General features: G+C 42.0%; 3 protein-coding genes across 12 annotated transcripts in view; 1 reads left to right on the forward strand and 2 right to left on the reverse strand.

Moving 5' to 3' along the window:
* The window catches only part of ankrd44 (ankyrin repeat domain 44), a 21,747-nt gene extending 20,354 nt beyond the window's left edge, over nucleotides 1-1,393 (reverse strand). Inside the window, exon 1 of the mRNA XM_030785943.1 lies at nucleotides 1,367-1,393. Within this exon, the coding sequence (XP_030641803.1) occupies nucleotides 1,367-1,393 (27 nt within the window). The remainder of the gene's footprint in view (nucleotides 1-1,366) is intronic.
* A 3,082-nt stretch (nucleotides 1,394-4,475) lies between these two features.
* On the reverse strand, nucleotides 4,476-16,209 carry sf3b1 (splicing factor 3b, subunit 1). Of its 10 annotated transcripts, none has more exons than XM_030787146.1 (25): nucleotides 16,145-16,209; nucleotides 14,501-14,673; nucleotides 14,219-14,320; nucleotides 13,992-14,106; nucleotides 10,963-11,042; nucleotides 10,653-10,829; nucleotides 10,278-10,518; nucleotides 9,875-10,087; nucleotides 9,666-9,787; nucleotides 9,359-9,556; nucleotides 9,166-9,267; nucleotides 8,888-9,067; nucleotides 8,686-8,772; nucleotides 8,282-8,552; nucleotides 8,015-8,160; nucleotides 7,717-7,863; nucleotides 7,506-7,631; nucleotides 7,174-7,395; nucleotides 6,816-6,998; nucleotides 6,548-6,659; nucleotides 6,242-6,362; nucleotides 5,988-6,119; nucleotides 5,585-5,857; nucleotides 5,249-5,465; nucleotides 4,476-5,089 (listed from the first exon to the last, which is right to left on the reverse strand). In XM_030787146.1, exons 1-25 carry the CDS (start codon nucleotides 16,170-16,172, stop codon nucleotides 4,931-4,933), a joined length of 3,927 nt encoding a protein of 1,308 aa, XP_030643006.1. In that variant the 5' UTR covers nucleotides 16,173-16,209; the 3' UTR covers nucleotides 4,476-4,930. The 10 variants fall into 10 exon arrangements, 9 of the variants coding, with proteins under 9 accessions (XP_030643006.1, XP_030643005.1, XP_030643003.1 ...); XM_030787145.1 differs by having other exon boundaries at nucleotides 10,650-10,829; XM_030787143.1 differs by having other exon boundaries at nucleotides 10,278-10,539; nucleotides 10,650-10,829.
* Nucleotides 16,210-17,200: 991 nt separating this feature from the next.
* coq10b (coenzyme Q10B) lies at nucleotides 17,201-24,074 on the forward strand. The gene is made up of 6 exons (XM_030786923.1): nucleotides 17,201-17,304; nucleotides 19,840-19,992; nucleotides 20,753-20,945; nucleotides 21,571-21,672; nucleotides 21,882-23,351; nucleotides 23,460-24,074. Exons 1-5 carry the CDS (start codon nucleotides 17,204-17,206, stop codon nucleotides 22,047-22,049), a joined length of 717 nt encoding a protein of 238 aa, XP_030642783.1. The 5' UTR covers nucleotides 17,201-17,203; the 3' UTR covers nucleotides 22,050-23,351; nucleotides 23,460-24,074.
* The last annotated feature ends 709 nt before the right edge of the window (nucleotides 24,075-24,783 follow it).

A 24,783-nucleotide genomic window follows, 5' to 3' on the forward strand; every position in this document is an offset into this window, starting at 1 on the left:
ATAGAGAAAAAATGTGTACTAACATGCTTACCCATTATAAACTTGTGCTTCAGGCAAAAAAGGCTTATTTCACACAAATCGTTGGTACTCCTCACTAGCACCTTAACTTAAGTGCAGGAAAATAAATCTGTCTTACTATGAAGAAAGATCACAGCCCGCTTAATATAGTTAGTCAGTAAAAACTACATCTATATAAATAAAATGCTCTGTTTTGTAACAGAGTTAACACCGCTGATTCAGCTTAACTTACTAATAACAAACTCCTTGGATTCTCTGAAGACTAAACACAAGCTACACAATGAGTAGTCAAGTCTTAAACTGAGACGCCCTGTGGTAAACCATTAGAGCTGAGGGCTTGATCAGTTTCACTAATGACTTCTTTAAAATTCCAAATTTTGGATGATTGTGAATTTCTGAACACTTCTTAATCAATATGTCACATAACGGTTGAACTGAGGAGCAGAAATACGTTTTTGCACTCAGCTCCACACAAACACACATGACTGAACTGAATGGGGCCCTGATAAGAATGTGAATGATCGAAGTGAACACGCATAGCTCACGGTCACATCAGCATCAGAGAAGAAGCTGTCAGGAACAGGAAGTTTTCTCTAGTCTTTAGTCTTAGCTTCCGTTCACAACTTCACCAAGAACCCATTAAGACTCAGCTGAATCTATATACAAGTACATCGATACAGATATTCATTTCTGAATAACATTGCCAAACGCACTGAATGGTCCAGTCTTCAAGTAAATGATCACATCAAACTACTGAAACAGTGTGCAAGTCATGTGGAAAAAAGGGGAAACTGGACTTATTGTTCGGCATATTCTGAAAACATAATATTTTAAATGTTTTACGATTTCTGAATAAAAATCTGCCGTGTCTGAACTTGTTTCTAAGCTTTTTTATACCGAAAATCAAAACTAGTTGAAGATGGCTGGCAAATCTAGTTTCTATATACATGTAACGGAAGCATCTGACAGGGAAAAGATAATGATTGCGACGCCGAGCAGGAAATCACGCTGAATCAGTTGTCCCAATTTTAAAACCGCAAAAGGAACAAAGCACACCAACAGAAGAAAGACTTTATCCATAATGTGACAAGCTCAAGGTGCAATCTGGCACCTTCAGATGCCCTGGGAAGCTAGAGGAAGGGAGCGAAGTGCCTCAGCAGGCATCAGGACAGCAATTTTTGTCTCGGTCGGATGCAATGCCAATTGCCCCATAAATTCTCATAAATTATTGTACCCTGTCAAGTAATGCCTATACACAGAAACAAATTAAGATATGCATTCACGATACATTCCATTGTTAACTGTAAAAGTAGTCTGTGTCAAAGAATTGTTTAAAAATCTATCGTACCTGATCGACGAGTTTCAGTACAGCCATATCGCGGTCAGCTGGAGCAGCACATCCAAAACTCCTTAAAAAACAGATTGTTCAGAATGGTAATGGAAAACCGCGATGCTCTTCTAGTATTCGGGTAATTGTAGCACCACAGCCTCTTGGTATTGCCCAGCTGCACAACAGACTGTGACATCAATAGCCGTTCTGAAGCAACACGAAGCAAGTCCTCTGGGCCCAGGCTATATAACAGCCATGCCCGGCTTCACATACGTTATCTACGGGCAGCAAAAGTCGCGGTAGCCGCTGCCACGCCACACCGCACGGAGAGGGAGGAGGGGAGAGAGGGATGGCTGCAAGGGCTGATGTAAACAATCTGCATTTACAGGGGCTCTTCCTCACAAATCCACCAGCCCGCTCGCTCGCTCTCTCTCTCTCTCTCTCTCTCTCTCTCGCTCTGCTTCAGAGAATATCTTCCTGTGTATATGTTCATATGCTTCCAGAACACACAGGAAGTCTTTCTCCCTCCCCCGACCCTCAGATGCGGAGGTTTCGCAGTCAGCCTCTGCCGTCAGTTGCACCGACAAGCCCAAACCGTCTCAACGATGCCCTCCGTTGTTTAAACCAAGCACTGAGCGTACGGGCAACCCCTGAAATGACAAAACTGATAGCGTTAACTGACCCACTAACAGACACTAACAAAATAGCTACATTTTAAACGGACCATCAGCAGTTGTATCGACTGACCTTGCCTCCAAGGTGACCTAGCCTTATCTAAACTGTTTGACGAATTTGTCTATCCTTGATTACAGTGTCAGCAACAAAAAGGTAGGTGTTTGTGATCACCCGAGCCTTTTCAATGTGCGTGTTTAACGCACCGAATGATACAACAATCAGCAAGTATGAGATCAGTCATGAGTCACACGATCAAAAGCAGTAGAGGTGCATTCCTTAACCAGATTTTTTATTTATATTCTTAGAAAGAAACAGGAGGTATTTATACTGTTCAGCAGTGAGAGAATTCGGAATGTCTCTTTTGGTAGGTAATTCTGACATCCATTCACTTAAATTCTCCGTGGTATCGAAGATTCAGAAACGTTATTCAGAAGCACTTGGAAAACAACACTTACTGACCCTCTTATGTGCTTTGCCTTGTTTTGTTTTGGGTTTTTTTGGTTTTTTTTTACATTGTCTAGGTTCCTTAGTTTAATTGGTTTGGAATGTCGTGCCAACGCAAATGCCAGAAATGTTCAAGAGCAATTTTTTTGTGAAAAATTTGGACGATGCATTTCTGTAACACCCTACTTTGAACAATTACTGTAATGTAGCTTTTTCCTTTGCAGCGTGTGACCTTTAAATATGAGGGAAAACACCCTGACTATAATTTTACGTGGAAATATTTCTCATAAGTAGTATGAACGGAAAGATTTCATTCTAGAAGTGTGTTGCACTGGCCCCGGAGTGCTGTCAGTTAAATCACACCATTAAATGGGAGGACCTTCTGTATCTGAGAGGGATTACAGACCGATTTTTGTTTGGATCCTTAAGTAATCTGTTTTTAGAATTAGTCTACCCTGACACATTTCATCCCTAGCTCTTCTTTGTGTTTACTGTCATATTTCTTTTGGATTTATCTGATCCCGCCCATATGGCGATGTACACGTTTCACTTTTGTGAGCAGAAATTAAAACACTCGAGATATGTGCAACTGCAGAGTTGGCGAAATTTACAATGCTATGCATTCTTTTCACCCCTGTGACCTCCAGGGGAAAAAAAAGATAAACAGATGCCTTTGTTTATGTTTCAGAGCATGACATCTGATAGTGACAGCGACAGAAATTCTATTTAAAGATACGTGAGAAAGTTTTGGATCTCTGGCTGTGAGGAAGCCCACGGATGCTCCTATCATGAGTGACGTGTTTGTAGACTAGTATGTTGTAAAAACGAGAGGACTTTCCCTTGCTTCTCTTTAACCCACTGAGCCAATCTCTAAAAGATAACCCAATCCAAACATATTCCTCTACTGGAGTCTGGGAATGTGTATACTCTCCTTCACATTTGGAATATAATCCCAATATGAAGATTTGATTGGTACTTTTTCCACCTGGCCATCAGAGTGAATATTTTGTGTACCCAGTAACATTTAGTCTTTTATAGAAATATACTCAATGTAAACTCTATCAGCAACTCATTGAGAGTTCCAAACTGCAACACTTTTTGAATACATTTACATCGTATGGAAACACTATTGTTGGTTAAGTTTTTTTTTTTTTTACCTGGTAGGTAAAACTGTAGCTCACGGTTTCCCTTCCTGGTACATGAGGCACTCATGCCTGAACAAACATCACACATAACTGACATTTTTTCTTTCATGACTTCAGCATTGTTTTGTCTCAGCTGAATACGGGATACGATAAGCAGACCAAAGGCAGTTTTAGTTTATTCTTTAAATCAAGAGCTGTTTCTTGAAGCAACCCTTTAATGCTGATATTTTCTTCATGATGTGACATGATAAGGATCGACAGCGTCTGGTGTTACGTCAGTAGAAACCAGAGGCTCTTCTGAAAAAATGTTTCAGTAATGTTTGTAATGATGTGACAGTGCCTTAGTCCTGCCAACTACAGCTTATTAATTTATGATAAAAAACAGACATTTGTGGATAATAATTAAAAGTCATAAGACCACTGGCATGAATTTTATCAGTACAATACAGAATTCATGAAGTAGTATGCTATTTTCAATACTATTAATTTCCGGTAACAACTTTTACAAAAATATTGATGAATAGTTTCAAATGGACTATGCAAGTGACACATAAAAATACAATGTAGGAAACAGAATTTGTTGTGATAAAGCAATACATGAAGCTCACATATCTGATATATTAGAATAGGAAATATCTGACAAGTAGAGGGAATCTTTCTTGCAGCTAAGGGCAAGTTATGAAAATGAAAAACCCTCAAATTTCAAAATGCAAATATGTATCAAGAGTGGGTTTGCAAGCAATCACGTGGACCACCACACGGTCAAAAGAAATAAGACTGACGTTAACCCGAGGACATATTTATACTTAAACATGGCCAAGAGCTCTACGCAAATACTCAAGAATAAGACCACTCAGCTTTTATACACAAATGTTTATTTCAGTCAAATTAAGCATCATCCCAGTAAGAATAAATGAGAGATTGATGAGCATCAATAATGAGCAGCTGACAGAGGCCAACACAAGGAAACCATGAAAACAATATTAAAAGTTTTATGAAGACTTTTTCCTGCTAATGGCTTCACATATCTTAGCCAATATGCCACAACCTTTTGTTGTCAATAGTCACAGAAAAACTGTAAAAAGAAAACAAAAAAAAAAACTTGTTCCGTTTATTTTTTTTTACTCTATTTTCTTACGTCTTTTATTAAAAATGAATCTCTGACCACAGTGCCTGTGGTAGATTGGTCACCAGCTACCAGAGAACTAAATAACAATTAAAAAAAAAATAATAATGGACCAGGTTTTATTAAACACAGAAGGTAGGACACAGAGATCGCAGAAAGAGAGAGAGAGCACGTGTAAAGGTGGAGGTGTATTCACAGGACATACTCCAGCTCGTAGCGGACGTATGGGTTCTTCTCGTCGTTGTAGATGAGTGGGTAGTGTGCTATCAGTGCATCCTGGGAGCCAATATAGATGGAGTTATAAATTTTCCAGTACACATCTCGCACTTTCCGAGCAGGGTGAAACAGACCCTAATGGAGAGAAGTGGAAAAAACAAACAAACAAAGAGAAATCAATGCCCATTAAGAGTAATTTTTTAAAAGAAGGAGACTGGTAGTCCTGTTCAGAGAGAGCACTCAGATGTTTAATGTACTAAAGTAGACCTTTCCTCTTTTCTAAGCGAGACTTACCTGCAGGCAGTACTGTAGCATACGACAGGGCCCGATAGCCACCCGGAGTCCCTCCAGAGCTCCCATCACTGCTTGGATGACGTGTGGTGACGTCTCAAAGACGTTGGGCCACACGTAATTAAGCAAGTGGTTGAGAGAGTCCTCACAGCCAAACCCGTATACACCCAAAGACATGTGCTGAACCACAGCACTGGCCGTTTGTCTGTGCACCAGATCTCTGAAGGAGAACAGGAGAGAGATCAATCAGTGACTAAAAACAATGAGAAACAATTTGGAATCTCAAAAAAAAAAAGAAGAGAAAAAAGTTTGGAACTTATAGTTTGGCTACAAGCTCACCTGTCCATCAAAGCATCCTCTAACAGAGGAGTGACAGCATAGATGTAGTCCTTGCCCATTTCACCGATATACTCAAACAGGAAGGACAGTGACTTGAGAACACCATTCTGTACGTTGAGCTCTGGCACACGGTACTCGTTCATCAGTGCAGGTAGCACAGTGAAGGGCGAACACGTCTCCGCCACGATAGCGATGGCCACTGTCGTACACACACGGTTCTGACGCTCCTGCACCTTCAAATTGTTCAGCAATGTTGCCAGCACATCATGTGGCCTGGTTTAAATAGAAAACACAAGTGAATAAATATATAATCCGCTGTCTCTCCTAAACTATCCACAACTGACATCCAGAGACAGTTCTTTAAATGCAGAATAGTGCAGTAAATCCTGACAGAGGTACTTACCCAATGGCCTTGGCGATATAACCAAATGTGTTGACAGTGGCTCGACGGATAGCCTTTTTGTGAGCCTTCAGCAGCTCCAGTAACTCAAAGCAGATACGCATCCACTCTCTGGCAGACACATACTCTGCACCCCTGAAGAGAACACAGACATGGTTTAGCCATGCAACAATAAACAATAATAAATACTAATGACGGTTCAGTAAAACAAAGTTAGTATGGGCTTGTAAATTTCAGCGTGCGTGTCCAACACCTACCTGTCAGCAATTCTGCCCACCAGGTCGATACAATTCTCCTGTACTTTCTCATGTCTGTTCTTCAAGATGGGCGTCAGACGGGGCAACAAGTCTTTGATTGGTGGTGTCATTTTGTGCATACCTGAAAACAGAGAGCATACGTCAGCTCTGACGCCCCGTGATGATCATTTAGTCCAACTATGCACAAAGGAGGAGGCATTAGCCAGTGAGATCTGTATTCACTGGCTTCATCTCAGTGTTTCACCAAAGACCAAACACGGTCAACCTGTAATAATGAGCATTATAATGATGAAAAGGAGGATTTACCAATGACGTTGACAATGGCCTTCAGGGCACCAAGAATGCTTCCCAGTACCTCAGGGTATTCTTCTCCCAGGTACTCATACAACACAACACCCAAATGACCCATCAGCTTTTCCTGTGAACAAAACAGGGAGCTCCAGTCACCGAGAGCTAAACCAGTGCAACTTAAGTAGATCAATTTAAGAAAACTTATGTAATGATATTTATCTGCTCTTAAGTTTTCCTGTGCAAACTCTGCACAAGTGCATATGGGGTTTAATACTCATCTTACCTCCTGGCAGGTTTTCATAACCACAGCTGTGCGAGATATCAGATCTGCGGCTTGCTGACGTACTTTGGCAGACTTGTTGTTGAGACGCCAGAGGACAGTACCACAGATCTGTGGCAAGTAAGGTTTCACTCGTTTGCCCAGTGCGTTCACCACTGTGCCAAACCCGTTCAGCATCACAGAATCCTAAAGCAAGAAGATCATGAGATTGTTAAAAGGCAAAGAAAGACTGTCCCCAACAATCTGGGACACAGGAGGAGAGGCGGTTTCAAAAGTCTGTCACAATAAAAAAAGGTATTTGGGGGGGGGGGTTGTCTGATACTTGATGATCAACAGTCATTGCCAATCTTCCACAACTCACCTCTGTGGTCTGCTCCTGGAAGGCATACAAGATGCCGTCAATAAGTTGTTCCTCCAGTTTGTGATCAATGTCGGCCGCACCCAGGTTCCCCATGATCTTTTCGATGGTCTCCATCACCATTTTTCTGTACTGCTCAGCTTCATCCTTCAGGTCATCCACGATTCTCGAGATAATCTCTGCCGCACCCACTTTATTGGCCAGTTCCACTGTCGTATCCACCAGCTGGAGACAAAGAAGCACAATTGTAGTGTTAATGACCCATTTTATTCTGTCTGAAAAGCACACAAGTAGAGAGGAATGTTCACATTATACGGGAAGGGTATCAAGAGCACCTGTCTGTAATTGCGCCTGTCCAGGGCCATCCTGTGCTGCCAAAAATGTTTGAAGAATGGAGGCAGAATTTCTGTCTTGATATAGTTGGCCTCCACACCATCTGTGCCACAGCACTGTTTTACCACCTGGGGAGAGAGAACACCTTTAATTTAGTTTTGGTTCCTAGCATATACTGATCTTCGTAGGAGTTGTATCATTGTGATGGCTTACCTTAAGTACAATCTTTTTCATCTCCTCGTCAGGGGACTGGAACTCTCTGATGAGAATAAGCATCACTTCTCTGGTATAGTAGTTGGCATATTCAGCATCCATTAGTGGGATCAAGTACCCAATGGCTTTTAAGAAAGCAGCAAGACCCTGAATGGGGAAGAACAGAGGACAAAGCGGTCAATTGTGCAGATGTAGGACAAAAACAATGAAGGTGCTGAGGTGTCCACACTTGGCCCTAAACATTTGGCCTTACAGACGCCAGTTTCTGAGCTAAAATGCTTCTACAGCGTTGTCTTACCTTGCCTCTGTGCTGTCTGATACCCTTCCACAGGGGTTTAAGCACTGAGTCAAAAGACTCAATACCATAGGGTGTTGCAGCCTCAGCCAAGGCAGCAATAGCCAAAGCACTGATGGTTCGCACCTTCTGCTGTTCATCCACCAGACCTGGCAAAGGGAAACAAGAGACCAAATTACTGAAAACACAAACGTAATCCAGAACTCTCCTGTGGTTCTCTCAAGGAAAGCTTTGAATCAAACACTAAATCTTTCAAAGAAACTAACTCACCATGCTCAATGATTTCCACCAAGCTCCGGAGATGAGGCAAGATGGCACAGCCCATGAGGATGGCAATCTGCTGGACAATTTTGATGCCAGTGTGTCGAGCCTGCCAGGACTTCTTGCTCTTACACACAGCCTTGAGGAAAGGCAGGAGAGATGGAATACCCAGAGCAGACGCTACCACAGCGAAGGCACGAGCCGTTGTGTTTCTCACATACTCGTCCATGTTGTCAATATCAGGCCTCATGGTGGAGATCATGGTGGCCAGACCGGCAGCCTGTGCAAGAACAGAGCATCTGTTTTAACTCGGAGGATAGACCACTCCACGTAAATCATATTCAACGTGTTAGTCTGGTAAATAGCTTGTCCCCTGACACAAATTTACCCCCAGAGTGTTTGGGTGAACTCACCTTAGCCAAGTTGGAGATGATCTCTCTGCCTTCCACTCTGGCATAGTAATCCTCATCAATCAACAAAGGCTCAATCACCACCAGAATCTACAGAGAAGAGACAAACCAAAAGTCAGCCCAGACATAATAGAACATTTCCTCTGTTGCTGAGGAACAAAGGCTAAGCGAAGAGAAATAACAAGATAGAAAAATGAGAACTCACCTTGTGGACATATGGGCGAACCAAGTCGTCCAATTTGTAAAGGATTCGGTCAATGACCTTCACCAGAAGGTGGCGCTCCTGGTCCTCTAGGGTGGGGGACATGAGCAGAGGCAGAATCTGGTTGAAGAGAGGTCCAGCGCCAAACTCCCGAGCCTTGTCTGTGATCTGGCGAAGAGCAGCCTGAAAAGAGATGGTGGAGAAGTTGATTAGAGGAGGACTGATTTAACAGACTGAAAAGTAATGGCGGTCAAGAGGAGGATGGGGGCGTAAGGTCTTACCTTTCTCATAGGAGGCGTTCCGTTTTTGATCTTCAGCAGAAGCTTCATGATCTTTCTTTCTTTCTGCTCCTCTGGGCTGAGTGTGGACTCATCTACCTCCACCTGAAGAGAGATCAAAAGATTGATCATGATCAACAACCACATGCCACAGTGAACATAAACGGCCCACCACATGAGGGAAGTGGATTCTCACCAGAAGCTTGTCGAAGTACTGAATATCATCTGGTTTGAGGAAGGGGAGGTTGCCAGAGGGCTGGTCGTTGACTTGTTTCATGGAGCGATCCTCAGTCTGCATGTGGAAACCTGTCATCCCTCCAATGGGAGTGGGTGTGGCTGTCAGCTTCCGTGCTGGGGTGCGGATGGGAACGTACCCTGCCGGTGGAGGCAGCACCTACACAGAGAGAATGTGAGATTCTTGTCATGAGATTCCTTCTGTCATGAGATTCATTCAGAGAGTCATTCCAAGCCATTTTTAAGGTAGCACGGAAAAGGTGACGCACCTTATAGCCCTCAGGGAACATGGCATCCAGTTCCTCATCTGTCAATGGACGATTCCTCTCGTCGATTTCCCTTTCCCAGCGCCAGGCCTGCAGCTGCTCTGGGGTCATACTCATCAGGTGACCTGAATGAATTCAGACATTAGTTACACAAAATCAACCTGTCACAACAATACTTAAGTAACTCTTTAGGACAGTGTAACAACATGTACCTGGAGTGGGTGTGGCCATATTCATGGCAGGTGTGCCAATAGGAGTCTTTCCTGGGGTAAGCAGAGGTGTAGAAGAGCCCATCTGACTGGCAGGGGTCTCATCCCAACGAGATTTTCTCTTGCTTGCTCCTGGCGTTGGTGTCTCTCCTACAGACTCATCACCTCTGTCTGTGCGTGGAGTCTCAGCCCAGCCGCTACCATGGCCAGGAGTCTCTGAAAGAGGAGCAGAACTACTGCTTAACTTAAAAGTCTCATCTGTTATTATAACTGCACTTTTCTCCTAAACAATTACGGTCTGCATTTCTCCACAAATATGCAAGTATAGAAAAGGGGTTGTGCTTCATACATACAATTAAATAACATACCACACTTGGTATAGTATTTAGATAACTACAACACTAACCTCTCTCTGTCTTTGGTGTCTCATCCCAGCGGTTCTTGCGCACACTGGATGTCGCCCCTCCATGGCCAGGTGTAGCATGGCCAGGGGTGTCTCCACGGCCAGGTGTTGCAGCGCCAGCAGGAGTGTGACTGGGAGTAGGCTCCCACATGCGTGTACTAGGTGTGGCGCCGGGTGTCTCGCTGCCCTTGGGTCGGCCAGGAGTCTCATCCCAGCGACTGTTGGAAGGTGTGTGTCCAGGGGTCTGGAAAAGCAAGTAGGTAAGCTTTATGATCATCTGACCAAATCTGACCCCTGAACCTCAGCATGGGATTCCAGAATAATCATTACACATGGTTTAGTTACAAAAAATGAAAATGAAATCACCTCCGTGACAGCATCTGCCTGGTCCCAGCTGGAGACCTTTTTGGGTGTGGCATTGCTGGGAGTCTGATCAGCTGTTTGATCCCAGCGTCGCTTACGTTTGGCTGTTGCAGCCTGGGAAGCAGCTGAGCCGTTCACAGCTTTCAGGTCCCCAGACTTAGCCTTCTCTGCTAACTGCATCCTGATCTCTCTCTGTGGGGGCAGTGAGAGCACATGAGACAAGGAAACAACCCACACATACTTTTGTACATATTATGTGACACAGATATAATATTTTTATGAGGTATGAAACAGCTGAACTGCAATCAAGGAGTGGTGACATTACCTCTTCCTTGGACAGGTGTTGCTCTTTCATGACGTCCATGTATGTCCTGACCTGAAGCTTGGGATCTGGTGTTTTACCCCCTGCACGAAAGAGCACCAACAATACACAAGACTGTTAACCAAGAAAAAGACTGAAAAACCTTTCCACACAGAAGAAACACACAACAGCAATCAACTGCCCCTCACTATGCTGCACGGATCTTGCCTTTACAATAGGTTTTTTTTTTTTTTTTTTAATTTCCTTTCATTTATCAAACTGAATCACAATACAGCCCTACACAGTACAAGCTAAACAGTCCTAGCAGTCATACAGTTAAGAACAGGCAGGTACATAGAGGTTTGTGTTTCTGTTTTAAGAGGAGATAAGCAGAGGATATAGCCATCACTGATGCTGCGTCCTGGGCTGTGCTCTCCAGAATACGTACACTTTCAGTGCCAAGGGTCCTTCTGCAGTCAGACTTCAACCGGCAGAAAAGAAGCCTAGAAAATTTCTCTTTACCATTAGTAACACTTTGGAAAAGGGTTTGAACTCACACACAAAAGCATACCACCTGATGATGTTCACGTCACTCATTTATAAAAAAATAAAAAACAAAAAATCCCCCACTCCTATTCAAACCTTAAAGTGACCCCCCCAAAAAATACAGATGCTCCATGACTTGGAATAACAGTAGTTTAATGAAGCCAAGGCAGATGGTAAGGTCCAAAGAATGGCTGGAATGGAAATAGATACCTTGGCTTCCCTTTTGGAGCGGAACAGGGGACTTTGGAATTGTTTAACAAAATTAATTTAAAAAATCTTTATCCTAGAAAAATTATTCTAGCCAAAAATAAAAGCTGATGAGTCAAAATCAAATGATGACTGGGGTTGTAGGGTCAGGATGAAGCTGAATAGTTTTCCTTCTCATTGACATTAAGGTCTGAGATTATAAAATTGCCGAGCCCATGTTTGTTTTTTTTCTGAAAAGGACCCGCTGCCTTCATATTTGGGCTGAATGACCCCAACAGGGCCCTGACAAAATTCGCTTCTGTTTTTGTTCACCATAACCTACACAGGATGAGTTGCTGCACCCTTAAGAGAGAGTGCAGACAGGACTGGCAAAGCAGTACTGCTGTAGGAGAGAAATTAAGGACAGTTAGTATGGGCCTGTGGAATAGTGGTACACAGATTTCTTTATATATTTCTATTTTATGTAGCTACAAAATAGAAATATATTTACACAATAACTTCTAATAAAATATTTGTCTGCCAGGATTTTTGTCTTTTTACATGCAGGCTGGTTCCACCCTAATAACCTTTATATGAGGCCTCTTGTATGCGTGTCTACTTTATCTGGGAAAGTTTTCGTTTACTCTGATTTAAAACTGCAGAGCATAATGGGAAGGGAAATCCAGAAAACCAAATGGCCAGCAAGCCATGCCCATTCAGTTAGTTAGCTTAGGTAATCAATCTCAAATTTTTTTTTCCACAATGGTAAGTGTCCTTCAATGAAAACGCCAATATAATGTTGTTTCAAGAGACGAAATATCAATCGTGAATATACACTAATTTGCCATCTATGCGATCCACCTCAGAGGTAGTTCTGAAAAAAAATCATGTGTGCGCAGGTTTTGCGGTGGTCTGCCTTCATCAGGTACCCAATCTAATTACCGAAGCCATTTAAAGTTTAATGCTCAGCCAGTAAAGGTTGGGCTCAAGTTGGGGTCATGTATAGCTTTGAATAATAAACACAGCTTTATGGAGTTCCCATGGATTTGTAAATGCAGCCTGTTGGAACTATGAGGGCTGCTTAATACCACTGGCTATTCTGGATTTTAAATATTGTGATTGAGGGTTAATACAAAGCATGTCTGCCGTTATATGTAAGCCAAGTCTAAGTCAGTTTAACATGTGAACAAATGCCCTTTGGCAAAGAGGCACAATGCACCTCCCTTGATAATAAATGTCTTGAACATTAGACCTTGTGTCCAAGCCAAGAAAAAAAGACCTAGGATCTATTAATAGTACTGTGACTCCATTACTCTGAAATGGAGCCTCGAGTGTGCTATTCTAGAATAGGTCTTGAGCTGTATCCAAATGAGTGACCAATTCAAATGTGTTGAAGCTGGACCTTCCATCAGTGTACGAACTGCTGCCTGAGTAATACTAACAGAAGCCAACAATGGAGATACCGCCTACTGTGCAGAGCTCTATGGTAGTAGTAGTTCCCAAAAAAAAAGGTAAATGAAAAGTTGGTCTACAAAATTAGGAACTGAATTTTCAAGGCTCTGGAATACAAGTTATGAGAACATGGGATGTACCATTGTTGGAATGCCTAATAAATGGCACCCAGAAGCCACCCTGTCCTTTACGTAATGTCATGTCCTGCCCTGTGTGTGTGTGTGAGAGAAGGTTTAACGGATCATGGGTACAAGCTTTAATCACCCAACACCCATGGCACCTCTGCTGCAGCCACAGGACATATAGTGACAAAGTGTTTTGGTTGTCGGACTGCTTCAACTGATTCAGTGGTGTTCTGAGTACTTCGGATATTTGCCTGCGGTCTCTACCACACCCACAACACTTGATAATTTGACAAAGTTCCATTAACCCTTCGAGACAAAGACACACCTACCTGCTACCCAAGTCTTGTTGGGTACACTAGCACATATATAAATATATATATGTGTATGCATGCACCCAACTAACACTCCCCAAAAACAGACTGCACCTCTACGCCAGCAGGTCATGCAGGCATTCTCTCAAATTTAGAGACTTTGAAACAAATTGCAAATATATCCAACAAATTTGTTACAAGAATAGATACTTTTGTTGTCAGAGAGAGCGAGAGAGACACGCGGGACAGGTCAGGTCTGGGGAGCAAGATGCTGGGTAATGCTCGAAGGGTTAAAACACTTTAAAGCTGGTTTGAACCAGTCTATGGTGTAACTGTACTGGCAATCATGAGCACACATGATACAGATACAGATCAGGATGAAGAAAGAGAGGGGGGGGGGGCTATGGTAAGAGAATAGTGGAAGGAAATTTACCATCTGCAAAGGGGTCGTGTCGCTCTGGGGAGATGATCATCTGTTGCCTGCGTCTCTTATACTCGTCCTCACGGTCCGCGATCTTCTGTGGTCGGTGCTCCGCGAAGGGATCATACTGTTAAAGACAAAAATGAAAACATTTTTACTCATCTCCACTTGTACTCAGCCCCATTTCCACTTTTTTAAACCAAATCTGTGAGACTTCAGATTCAGAAGGCATCACTAACCTGCTCGTCTGACTGTGGAATGGCATTAAGTATTGCCACCGGAGCATGATACCCTGGCTTCTTCTGTCCGAGCAGACTTGTGGAGGAATCCTCTTCGTCATCCTGGAATGAGAGATAAAGAGTCTTGTTAAGCATGCCATATCGAGGCCCTCCCAACTCTAACCAAACAAATATATAAATAAGTCCATCTGATAGTGACTAATGGTCTTGGAGTAGCACTCAACATTGGGGTAATGGAAGGGTTGTCTGGCCCATTTGAAACACTATATCAAGGGAACATACATCTTCCTGTTCGTTGGCAGCGATTGAAGTGACATAGCCAGCAAAGCGGCTGTCACTGCCTCCATAGATCTCCTGGTCGTAATAGCCAGTAGAGTCCAATCCAACACCCTGCTCACCCTCCTCCACCAGGGCAGCCTTCATACCCTGGATCTCCAGGATCTGGGCCTCGATATCTGTTGACAGATAACAGTTCAAATACATATTTTACGTCAGTAACTGAAGAACAACACGCAGCTTTGTTTACAGATGCGTTTTCATTCAAGCCTGTATAACAATGCCTCGCAGCCCTGAATTCTCGAAAAACATTTCTCTTATTGTCTCTTTGTTTCTGTTACATCAAGTACCAATTTAAATACTTCCACTCGATTCACCCTGGGAAGAATCAAGGATTCTAATAACATGGAGATGCTGTTCACAGAAAACATTAACTGGCAACCCCAGAGTTCACTGTCTTGTAAAATAAGTAAATATATGCAAAGTATTCATTCACGGTCAGAGAAGAGTACAATTAAACACCATACACCTACATTATTAGTCGTACTAAAGGTTCATAATTCCCCCATAATTAAAATCAATCAATATCAATATTCTACATTGATATCGAGTTCACAATGTATCATTATCTGAAACAGAAACAACAAAATGGAATATGTTGTGCTCTAATGCTTGTTTCATAGTGTAGAACAAACCATTAATACAGTGCTACTCTGCAGTTTAAGTTGGTATACTTAGTGTAACTAAATAGAAGAAACTTGTAAAACTCGTACACGACACACATATGGGTTACGACATTCAACAGGAGGCGGGAACATTAAATTTAAGGCCACAGACAGACTTCCAACTCGAGACAGACAGACCTCAAACTTCAAACGATATTTCTCCGCTAGATTCGAATCAGTTGCTTTTGACGTGGCCACTATCAGTCACAGTGTTCAAGGGGAACATAATCGTTGCAATATACATATTGTGTTAGGGGAATGCGATTTCATCTATAATTCAAGACAAAAACAGTTGGAAACAAGCTAGCAAAACAAACCAGGCCGAGGCCGGGCCTTAGCAACAATACAGTATCTGCTGCGGAGTTGAGCTAGCTTCCTGGTGAAGTGAAGTCAAACTCAAAGAAAAAAAACAGAGCTACGTAACTTCCAATATGTTTAGACACAAGAAATCTGCTACAGATAATTTATATGTAGAGTAAAATACTCATAATTTACTTCTTGCAATTTATAAAAGTACGCAATACTACGTCCCTAGCACGTTCATAACGCCATTTTGTCCGACGCTGGAAAGCATGGAAACATACCATCGGCTAAATTACATCACAATTTTCAAAGAATTTGAGTGCCTAAGACAATTCGTACGATGGAAATGCGTAAATGCACATAGCTTAAGTTTAATTCCCAAAGCTCCTGTAAAATAAAATTGAGAGTTGAGGTATATATTTTCAGATGCGCAACACCGAACTGAGGATAGGCTGTAGTCGCCATTATCTTTTGACTGCTCTCCTTCAGTCTCACTTGGCTGCAAAAAAACTCAAATCATTTCAAACATTTTCACATGTACCACAGAAGAAACACATTAAGTACATTAATACAAAATAGAAATTATATCTCTAATTCAACAACACATGTTAATTATATTTACCTTCATGTGTTTTGGCGATCTTCGCCATTTTCGTGGCTCAATGTAAAACAATCCCAGAAAGCTTTGCTGCTATCCGCTTTGTCTCTTCCTGACTTCGGCGCGTGCGCATCAAACGTTGCAGTTAAAGTCAGTCCTATGAGAAGTTGACAGTTATTTTTCATTTAATTTTCCTTATTTCATATGAATACCAATTTGACATCAGCTTTTCGAAATGTATGTCTGATACTTCAAGTTGCATATCAAGCTTCTAAGGTGTTGCATCGTGCGTTTGAAATGTCAAATTAGGTGTTGTTTTTCACTGATATTAAACAATATGCAGAAATCCCAATTTAAAACCTCGAATTAACAATCTGTCAAATGAAACTCTTTGCCCCATTTCCGTACATATAAATACATTATACATCTTTACTTTATAAAAGTAAAAACGACTGCTCAGACTGATCAACTAAATTAATTAGAATCCACAGAATCCCCTTAATGTCGAGGCAGAGCCACAACTTAGAGTTTCTCTTGTCAGTTTTCATGTGAAACAGAAAACGGTTGTAGGGAAGGGTGAGGTGGGGGCGCACACAAAAGAATCAAAGGCGAAGCTTCATGTATGACCATACTTCACTTACAAAGGTTCACTTTAACTGAATTGTCTTAGCATTATTTGTTATTCCTCTATTTCCACTCTGTGTGTAAATAAAGTGAGTAAATTAAATAAGAAGAGAATAGAAATATTTTTCTGTAATTTTTTTGTAATGTTACAAGACCTTTTTACATTTTGTCCTGCATAAATTTAGCTTTAACCTTTACGAACTATGCATTGGAGGTCGAGCAGTTAAGGAACCCAATGCCGCATCCCGTGACATGTCTGCGCACGGAGATACACAGAATAAAGCACACACGTCAATAGTTTCACTGGATGACGAATAGAAAGTGAAGCCAATAACGAGCCAATGCAGAAATCTTTTCTCCAATCAAACGAGCCGAACCTTAGGGTGCGTCCCAGAGAAAGGCGGGTTTTGCTGTAGGAGAGTAATTAGCATCGGAGAATCAGCAGTTAGCGAAGTGAAGATGGCGAGAGGGTCCAGATGTCTTCGGAGAGCTGTTGCCGAATGTATTAAGCAGTTACCATCTACATCCAACAGAGAAAAAGCGGGAAAGAATGGCGTGAGGTAACGGATCTCAGATAGTCCTCTGAAATTTAACAACCGTCGTCTCGAGCCAACACATTCGCTATCGCAAACTACGCTAGTTATGTTACAAGGCTTGGGCCAAACTGTACTAGCTGTCAGTAGTTAGCAAAGTTACCCAGCCCTTTAGGTGTTTGGTTAAAATAGAGCGCTTGGTAAGGCAAAACAATTTTACAGTGTCGCAATTGAGGTAAAAGTCTCGAAAACGTCATACTATTTATGTAAATTTTTGATGGGCTAGCTGTTCAATTGCTTTGTTGTAAACCTCCCTGAGATATTCAGAACAGCTAAACTACTGACTGACGTTTAAGGTAACATCAGTAGTCACAGCTCACATGAACACTAGTTAAACATCTGGAATGTGAATATGAACCGTAAGTGGAACATATCGCGGAAACACGATCAAACTAATTGTCAAAATCCTGTGAGTTGTTGTTCTGCTTAAATCGATCTTACCCACTTCTAACTTAGCTAAAGTAGATCGGTGTTCGTTTACACCGATCAAGTTCTTTCCCTAAACCTTTGTGGTAGTATTCGAGTGAAATGTTAAACATCACACATTAATAAACATTGTTTATAGTTTTTACTTTTAGCATTTTGTGGCTAATAGTCCTGCATTGGGGTAACCCTATTGTCAGTAGCTGTGTAATTAAAGAATACTGTTGAGCTGTGTCTTAAGGATACTAGTCTGTTATATAATTCGCCTACTTCTGAACTAAGCACTGGAGTAGCCTTTACTGGAATATAATCGTGTCAGTCATAAGATTATGCCAGGTATATAGTGAAAATGAATATTTTACAATTTTATGGACTGCTTTTTCAAGTCTTTGGACCATTGCTCATGCAGACAGTCCTACAGTTGAATTTGGGTATGCACTGCATCCACAATCCGTGATGTCAACTTCAGTGACACCTGAAACCAAAGGGGTCATAGAACTGCCCTTCTTGCTAGAGCCAGGGACATTGCGCACCCATGGCAAACTTTTGGCTGCCAGGTACGGCAAAATCTGGCATGTGGCCATCATATAGTCCTGATGGAGCTACTTCCGCTGAGATATTTACACTAGAGGGGCACTGTGCTTTCGTGCCAGGCTTGCCAATGTCATGCAGATTCAGGGCGTTTATATAGTCCGTTTCATAGAAAAGCCCTGTAGCTCCTCAAGTGCTGACATTACAGTCATAGCTAATCTATTAGTCACTGAAGTCATTAACGTGATTCATGTCACAGTAAAGACTGCATATTTAGTTCAAATTCCGTGTTCCTTTTTTTGTGCACACCTAACATTGTGTAGGTGTTTAGTTCTTGTGCTTGCTGATTAAATAAGATTGGGAAGTTACTGAGTGAAGATTTACCTTAAGCCAAAGCCACTTAATAACTGTCAGTCAAATCCTTTTCTTCACTGAGGCGGACTTTCCGTTGACTGATTTAGACTCATTGTCATTGTGTCTTTGACAGTTTTGCGTGGATCCTGTTGTTATGAACGTAGTCGATGGGCTCAATCCATAATTTATTGTGCTCACTAACCTAGTTTCAGGTGAACTGGGTGAAGGTCCTGAAATGGTCTTTCTGACATGGTATGCCGCAAACCACCTGACCCACTTTGACGTGTCTGGTGTAGAAAGGTCAAGGTTATTGTGGAATGAATATGAAAAGCATTAAGTGAGCGTGGAATAAGCAGTCAAATAACGTTCCTCTGATGGTGAACATGCATAAAATCAAGCAATGATTGCACATATCCAAAGAGATGTGTTTGAAACCATCTTGACTCATATTGTGTAATCATTAAAGCTAGTACTTTAGGCATTCAACATTGATTTTAATGATATTCTGCCTGTAGTCCCTTCTTTTGTAGAACAGGTTATTGCAAGAAGTTTTCAAAGACGTGTTTCTATGTAACTCAACTGCATATTTCACATTTTGGAGATACGTAATGGTCAGTACCCTTGACCTATTTTCTGTGGGTAGCGGTATGCTCTGGTTCTGAGTAGAGATACTTGTATGACGAATGTATGTCAGGTGCACAAGCTTAACATAGAGTGTGTAAATCATTGTAACCATGGCACCCATTTTTTGAATTTATTAGCCAATGAGTGACAGAACTATTTTTCTCAAAAATTCAGTCACAAACATGGACACTTATTATTGATGACCCAGTATAGGTTTGTTCAGGAAATAATGCACACTTCTAATCTACCCAGTTTCTCCCAACATATAAAATTATACTTAACCATGTAATATGGTGCTTTGAGTGGCAAACAGTATAACTGCACTAGAAAATGAACATCTTAACAAGAGTCCTTGAAATATACCACCTCTCTTACTGCTGGTAATGTTGACATTTCACCAAAAAATGCGTTTTACGTTTTTTCCAGCGCAGGGTTTATGGCCAACCTTCTTGTCTTGTTTCCCAGAGGTCTAAAAACAGCTACAGACTTTGCACGAATGACACAGTTATGAGCGAGTATGACCGTCTGACTGCAGTATTCGCTCACACGTTGGTCTTGTTTTGAAAACAGATATCTGTCCTCATGTGGGATCCTAATGACCAGGGCGCCGCCCCTTCTCCCGGCCCTATCTGGGCGTGCCTCCGTGGCTTCCACCCGGAGCTTCTTCAACCTTGCCGATTCCTTCAACAAGAGGAAAGAATACTCCGAAAGACGCATCATAGGGTAAGCGCACCATTAATGACATCTTGGAAAATGGCTAGCTATTTTTATCATGGGCCGTGATTTGCGCTCGCGCCCCTGGGTGTGCACCGACACGTTATGTAATTTGGGGGTGGGAAATGATCTTGGGTTGACAGCTTTTAGCTATCAGTAGTCGTCAGGATTTGGAGCTATTCCAGGTGCAGGGGTTAGTTAAGTTCATTGGAACACAATACCACTCTTCTTTCCTCTGGGATCTGGAACTGGTTTGGTTTTGTGAGACTGACGCTCATTCATCCCCTGTAGTTAGAGTGAAATTCTTTTGGCAACTGAAACCTATAGACTCTTGAGTCAAGAGCAAACCATTCTTCATGATTTCTGTACTTTGTTGGAAATTATGTCTGCTGTAATTTAAACAACATGGCACAGATGTTCGTGGTGATCCAGCTAAGCTGTTTGTGTACTTATGAGGGTTTATTTTCTTTTGCCTCTGATAGAGCGAAGCACAGGGCTAATGTTGTTTACGTAAGTGCCCTAAAAGGTTCATTCATATCAAACTTCTGAGATGAGTAAACAAAATGTAAACATGCCCACTGACCTTATCTCAAGTCCACAATCTGAATCCACCGTCGTAAGTTCCCAGGTGCGTCAGCGTCGACGTGTCTGAGATTTTTTCCAGCGAGAGTGATTGACAGAGTTATGAAATTTGGGCCTTATCAACGTCATCGGTTGGCCGAAGCTGTTTTCAGGCAGCTGACCGCTGTCTGTTTTTTTTTTTTTTCAGCTACTCCATGCAGGAGATGTACGATGTGGTAGCTGGGGTGGAAAACTACCTGCACTTTGTGCCCTGGTGCAAACGATCGGACGTGGTCTTCCGTCGCTCCGGCTTCTGCAAGGCCAAACTAACGGTGGGCTTCCCTCCTGTGGTGGAGAATTACACCTCTCTTGTCACTACGGTGCGCCCCCACCTGGTGAAGGTAAGTTGGTCATGTTTGTAACTCAAGCAAATCATTACTGTATTGATATTGACCAAGGAAAGGTTTTCCAAAGGTTCTGTTTTTCTATGGAAGAAGTGTCTTGGGTTCAGCTTCAAGGACTTTTATAAGTGTCTCTTTTATGTGACTTAAACAGACCGTCCAGTTTTTTGCCATTGCATGATTGGCACAGATTTGTCCCCAGACTTCAGTTGTCATTCTCCACATATTACCACAAACAAACAGTTGCTGGCAGTTAAAGCAGAAGTCGCTTGTCTGAATTAGAGCCTAGTTGTTTACAGAGACTCTGGTTGGTGTTTGTGTGACTCCAGTTTGATAATTATTCAGCAGGTTTTCTGGGAAAAGCTTGTATTTACTCCCTTAGGCCAAGACACTGATTTGCACATGATTAAAAAAAAAAGTTTGAAAAGTCCCTGTGACTTACGCAAGGGTTCTTTTTAAAGCTTGCGTAATTCTTTAAGGGTCATTCGGTAGAAACGCTCAGTCATTCTGTTGTATTTTTCATTGTTAGTATTTGAAATTGAAAGCACAGCTCACGGGATGTGGAGCACACATTTGCAGTTGTATTTGTTTTTTTTAACATTGCTCCCTGTTTTTCTCTTTGAAGGCCTCTTGTTCTGACGGTAAACTCTTCAATCACCTGGAGACGGTGTGGCGTTTCAGCCCTGGACTTCCTGGTTACCCACGTACATGTACCCTTGATTTTGCTGTGAGTACCGTAGACAAGAGACTTGTTCAGCTGAAAGAAATCCACTCTTAAAGTCTCAGCTGTGATTTCTTCCATTTTAGGCAATGACCGACACACTCTTGGTTTAGCCTTAGCTTTGTTCTTTCTCTGAAATTGTTTAAATGACCCCACGTTTCCTGTCTTTTTCTCTTTTCCTTTTTCTGTTTCACTGTCCACTCTCACCCTCCCAGATTTCGTTTGAGTTCCGCTCCCTCCTGCACTCTCAGTTAGCCACTGTGTTTTTTGACGAGGTGGTGAAGCAGATGGTGTCTGCCTTCGAGCGCCGCGCCTGTAGCCTTTATGGGGCCGAGACCCCCATCCCGCGTGAGCTCATGTTCCACGAGGTCCACCACACGTAGCCCCGCCCTCCACTCCATCACAGCGTTGGCTAGGAGCGGGATGGGGGTAGTTGGGTGTGGGTGGGGTATGAGCGTGGGAGAGGAAGGACTAGGTCGTTGGTTGCGTGCCTGAATAACCACAGTGCCTGATCGAAAAAGAAAAACTTTTATCCCAAAACTCCACATAAAGCTGGACCTTATTATTGGGTGTAATGATACCCAATGAATATTTGCCCTCTACCTCCATTTTTAAAGTTTTATCTACCCTTATTTCTGCTGTTTAGCAGCATCCCGCCCCTTCTGGTCAGGGGGTACAAATGCATTTGAGTCGCGGTCGTGTTTTTTTTTCCTGGCGGCTGGAGGACGGAGGGCAGATGATATTCCACAGGTCAAACCAAAGGGCCAGACCAACCTCCGGTCTTTTGTAAGGGGTTTCGTCCCAAAACAGAAGCAGAGGTTACAGGCAGCATGGGGCGGGTACAGGACAAAGGGGATCTATGATGGCCCAACCACTGTGTGACACATCTCAGGCAATTTGTGACTTTAGAGCCACAGACAGGTCTGGTGTTGCCCTTGTGATGAAAGAAATGGCATTGTGGTTGGGCAGCAATGTATTTATTAATTAAACGGACTCAAGATTTTAAATAAAAGCAAAGAGAGGAAGATGGCAATAAAGGCGTGCATGAGTTAGACAGGGGACTACGTCTGTTTGTCTATGAGCAAGACGACTCATGCGGCGTCCAGTGTATTTTGGACTAATATACAGGTATTTTGTATTCTCTCACACCAGTACAAACAGGGCTCGAAATACCTCAATTCACCTTTGCCACACAGATGAAAGTTGGTACAGGTGGAAAAAAAAAAAAAGAAAACAGTAGAGGAATCGTTCACTCAGAGTGAGTATGTGAAATTTTGAACACCAGTGCAGAAAGACAAAGATCTAGATTCAAACAGACACAAGCACATGGAAACCTCAAACACACTTAAACCTAGCTGACTGAACAAATCAACCTGATCAGTGAAGACATGTACTTTCTCAACACCTTAGTTAAATGCGTAAGTAATAGAAAATAAGTTATTTTATACTGAAGTATGTAGGACATGGGAAGCTAATAACGGTCATTTAGTTTTTATTCATTTCCACGTGACTTTGACTGTTTGAATCCAGTCCTAAGCTCAGTATGTCTAACCTTTGAAGAGAGATGGAAAAAAAGTTCGCACATTTTCGTTTTGCCAGCACTGCTTTAAAGGAGCAGAACAAGAGGGAAAAAATGATGAGGTGCCCCTCCAAAAAGTGTCTACATCAAAGGACTAACCTTTTATGTATGTATATATCTACGTATATATATATATATATATATATTAAGAAAAAAACAGGAGTGTGCAATATATTTCTAATGTATTTTTTTTTGTTTTGTTTTTTCATAAAAGCTAGTGCTTGCCATGTTAAGATATCCACTGCTTTGAAAAAATAAAAAGGGCCCAAACTCTGGAGGCTGGCAGTGGGGAGTAGCACAGCCAGGCTCTCGCCGCTGCTCTCTCCTCGGATCGCTGTAGTAGTGAGGTATCGGTCAACACGGACCTTTGAACAATTCCATCTTTTGCCCCCCGTTGCTTATACTGCCTTTCTCTCTCTCATTAGTTACATCTTATTTATCGCTCTAAACATGTAGCCCATGCGTTGTAATAATGTATTTATTTTAGGTTATGGGAAAACCACATTGTGTTAATAACTTATCAGAGGCCCATGATATGTGGGGGGTGTACTGTAATGTGGGATTTCTCAGTCATCTGGATAACGTCGGCCAAAAATGGCGACTGATCAGTGGAGATCTCCCAGCTTTCTCTGCAGCTGGGCAGTTGTTTTTTTTTTTGGTGTTTTGTCGCAGTGTTGTCCAGCGCACTGAGAAATCCTGTTTTTTTTTTTTAGTAAATCCCTGTGGTGCCCAATTCAGACAAAGCTGTTCTTTTATTTTGTTGTGGGAATTTTTTGTGCAAAATTTAGATGTTCTAATGAGTGTGTTATGGGTGAAGATGTATCTTGACTGCATGATTTATAAACTATTTTTATATGTAAGAGTTGCCTCTTTGTGTTTTGTGTGTGTGTGATCGTGTGTGGAGTTGTTTATCGGCATCAAGTCTGGACTGGTTCATGGACTGCACTCCCCAAAATAGCAGGATCATGTGAGATACAGTATTTTAAGGCTCATAATAGGTTATCTGTCCATCTCTGAACAATGACCTCTAGTGGACAATATTATACTGCACCCCATTTGTCATCTTGTCAAGGACATAACTTGTCCCCAAGCAGGTGTTAGGCTAGATTCATACTTCTCAGTTGTTGTCAGTTCTAATCAAGCTCTAGTGTACCTGACTCAGGCAGTAAGCTAATGCTCAGGTACTAGATTACAAGAGTTTAGACATTAAGACACAGGCCAGGTTCATGTCACAACTGAAGGAAAAAACATCTGTGACATACATAGATGTTGTCATGGGAAATATGTTTACAGACAGTACTGAAATTCATCAAGGCTCATCAACCATTTCTTTTAGTTTATACTCTTTACAAACATATTTTAAATTTCTGAACTTGAGAAATGTAAATGATCTGGGATTTTTCCCTCCCAAAATCCTTAACACTCTCCACCATTTGATTCTGGCCCTTTTTAGCAACAGTTTTAAGTCTTGATGGTTACTCCCTAGACCAGTAATGGAATAGAAAACACTATATGAAACAGATAGCAATTTTCAAAGG

This window comes from Chanos chanos, chromosome 10 (genome assembly GCF_902362185.1).
Source record: "Chanos chanos chromosome 10, fChaCha1.1, whole genome shotgun sequence".
Taxonomy (NCBI): domain Eukaryota; kingdom Metazoa; phylum Chordata; class Actinopteri; order Gonorynchiformes; family Chanidae; genus Chanos; species Chanos chanos.

Coding starts and splice junctions, on each gene's coding strand:
- sf3b1 (XM_030787143.1), bottom strand. CDS start 16,172: ATGGCGAAGATCGCCAAAACACATGAAG. Junction 14,107..14,218: donor TTCCACAGTCAGACGAGCAG/GTTAGTGATGCC, acceptor TGTCTTTAACAG/TATGATCCCTTCGCGGAGCA. Junction 9,788..9,874: donor TATGGCCACACCCACTCCAG/GTACATGTTGTT, acceptor GAATTCATTCAG/GTCACCTGATGAGTATGACC.
- coq10b (XM_030786923.1), top strand. CDS start 17,204: ATGGCGAGAGGGTCCAGATGTCTTCGGAGAGCTGTTGCCGAATGTATT. Junction 19,993..20,752: donor TCCGAAAGACGCATCATAGG/GTAAGCGCACCA, acceptor TTTTTTTTTCAG/CTACTCCATGCAGGAGATGT. Junction 21,673..21,881: donor CATGTACCCTTGATTTTGCT/GTGAGTACCGTA, acceptor TCACCCTCCCAG/ATTTCGTTTGAGTTCCGCTC.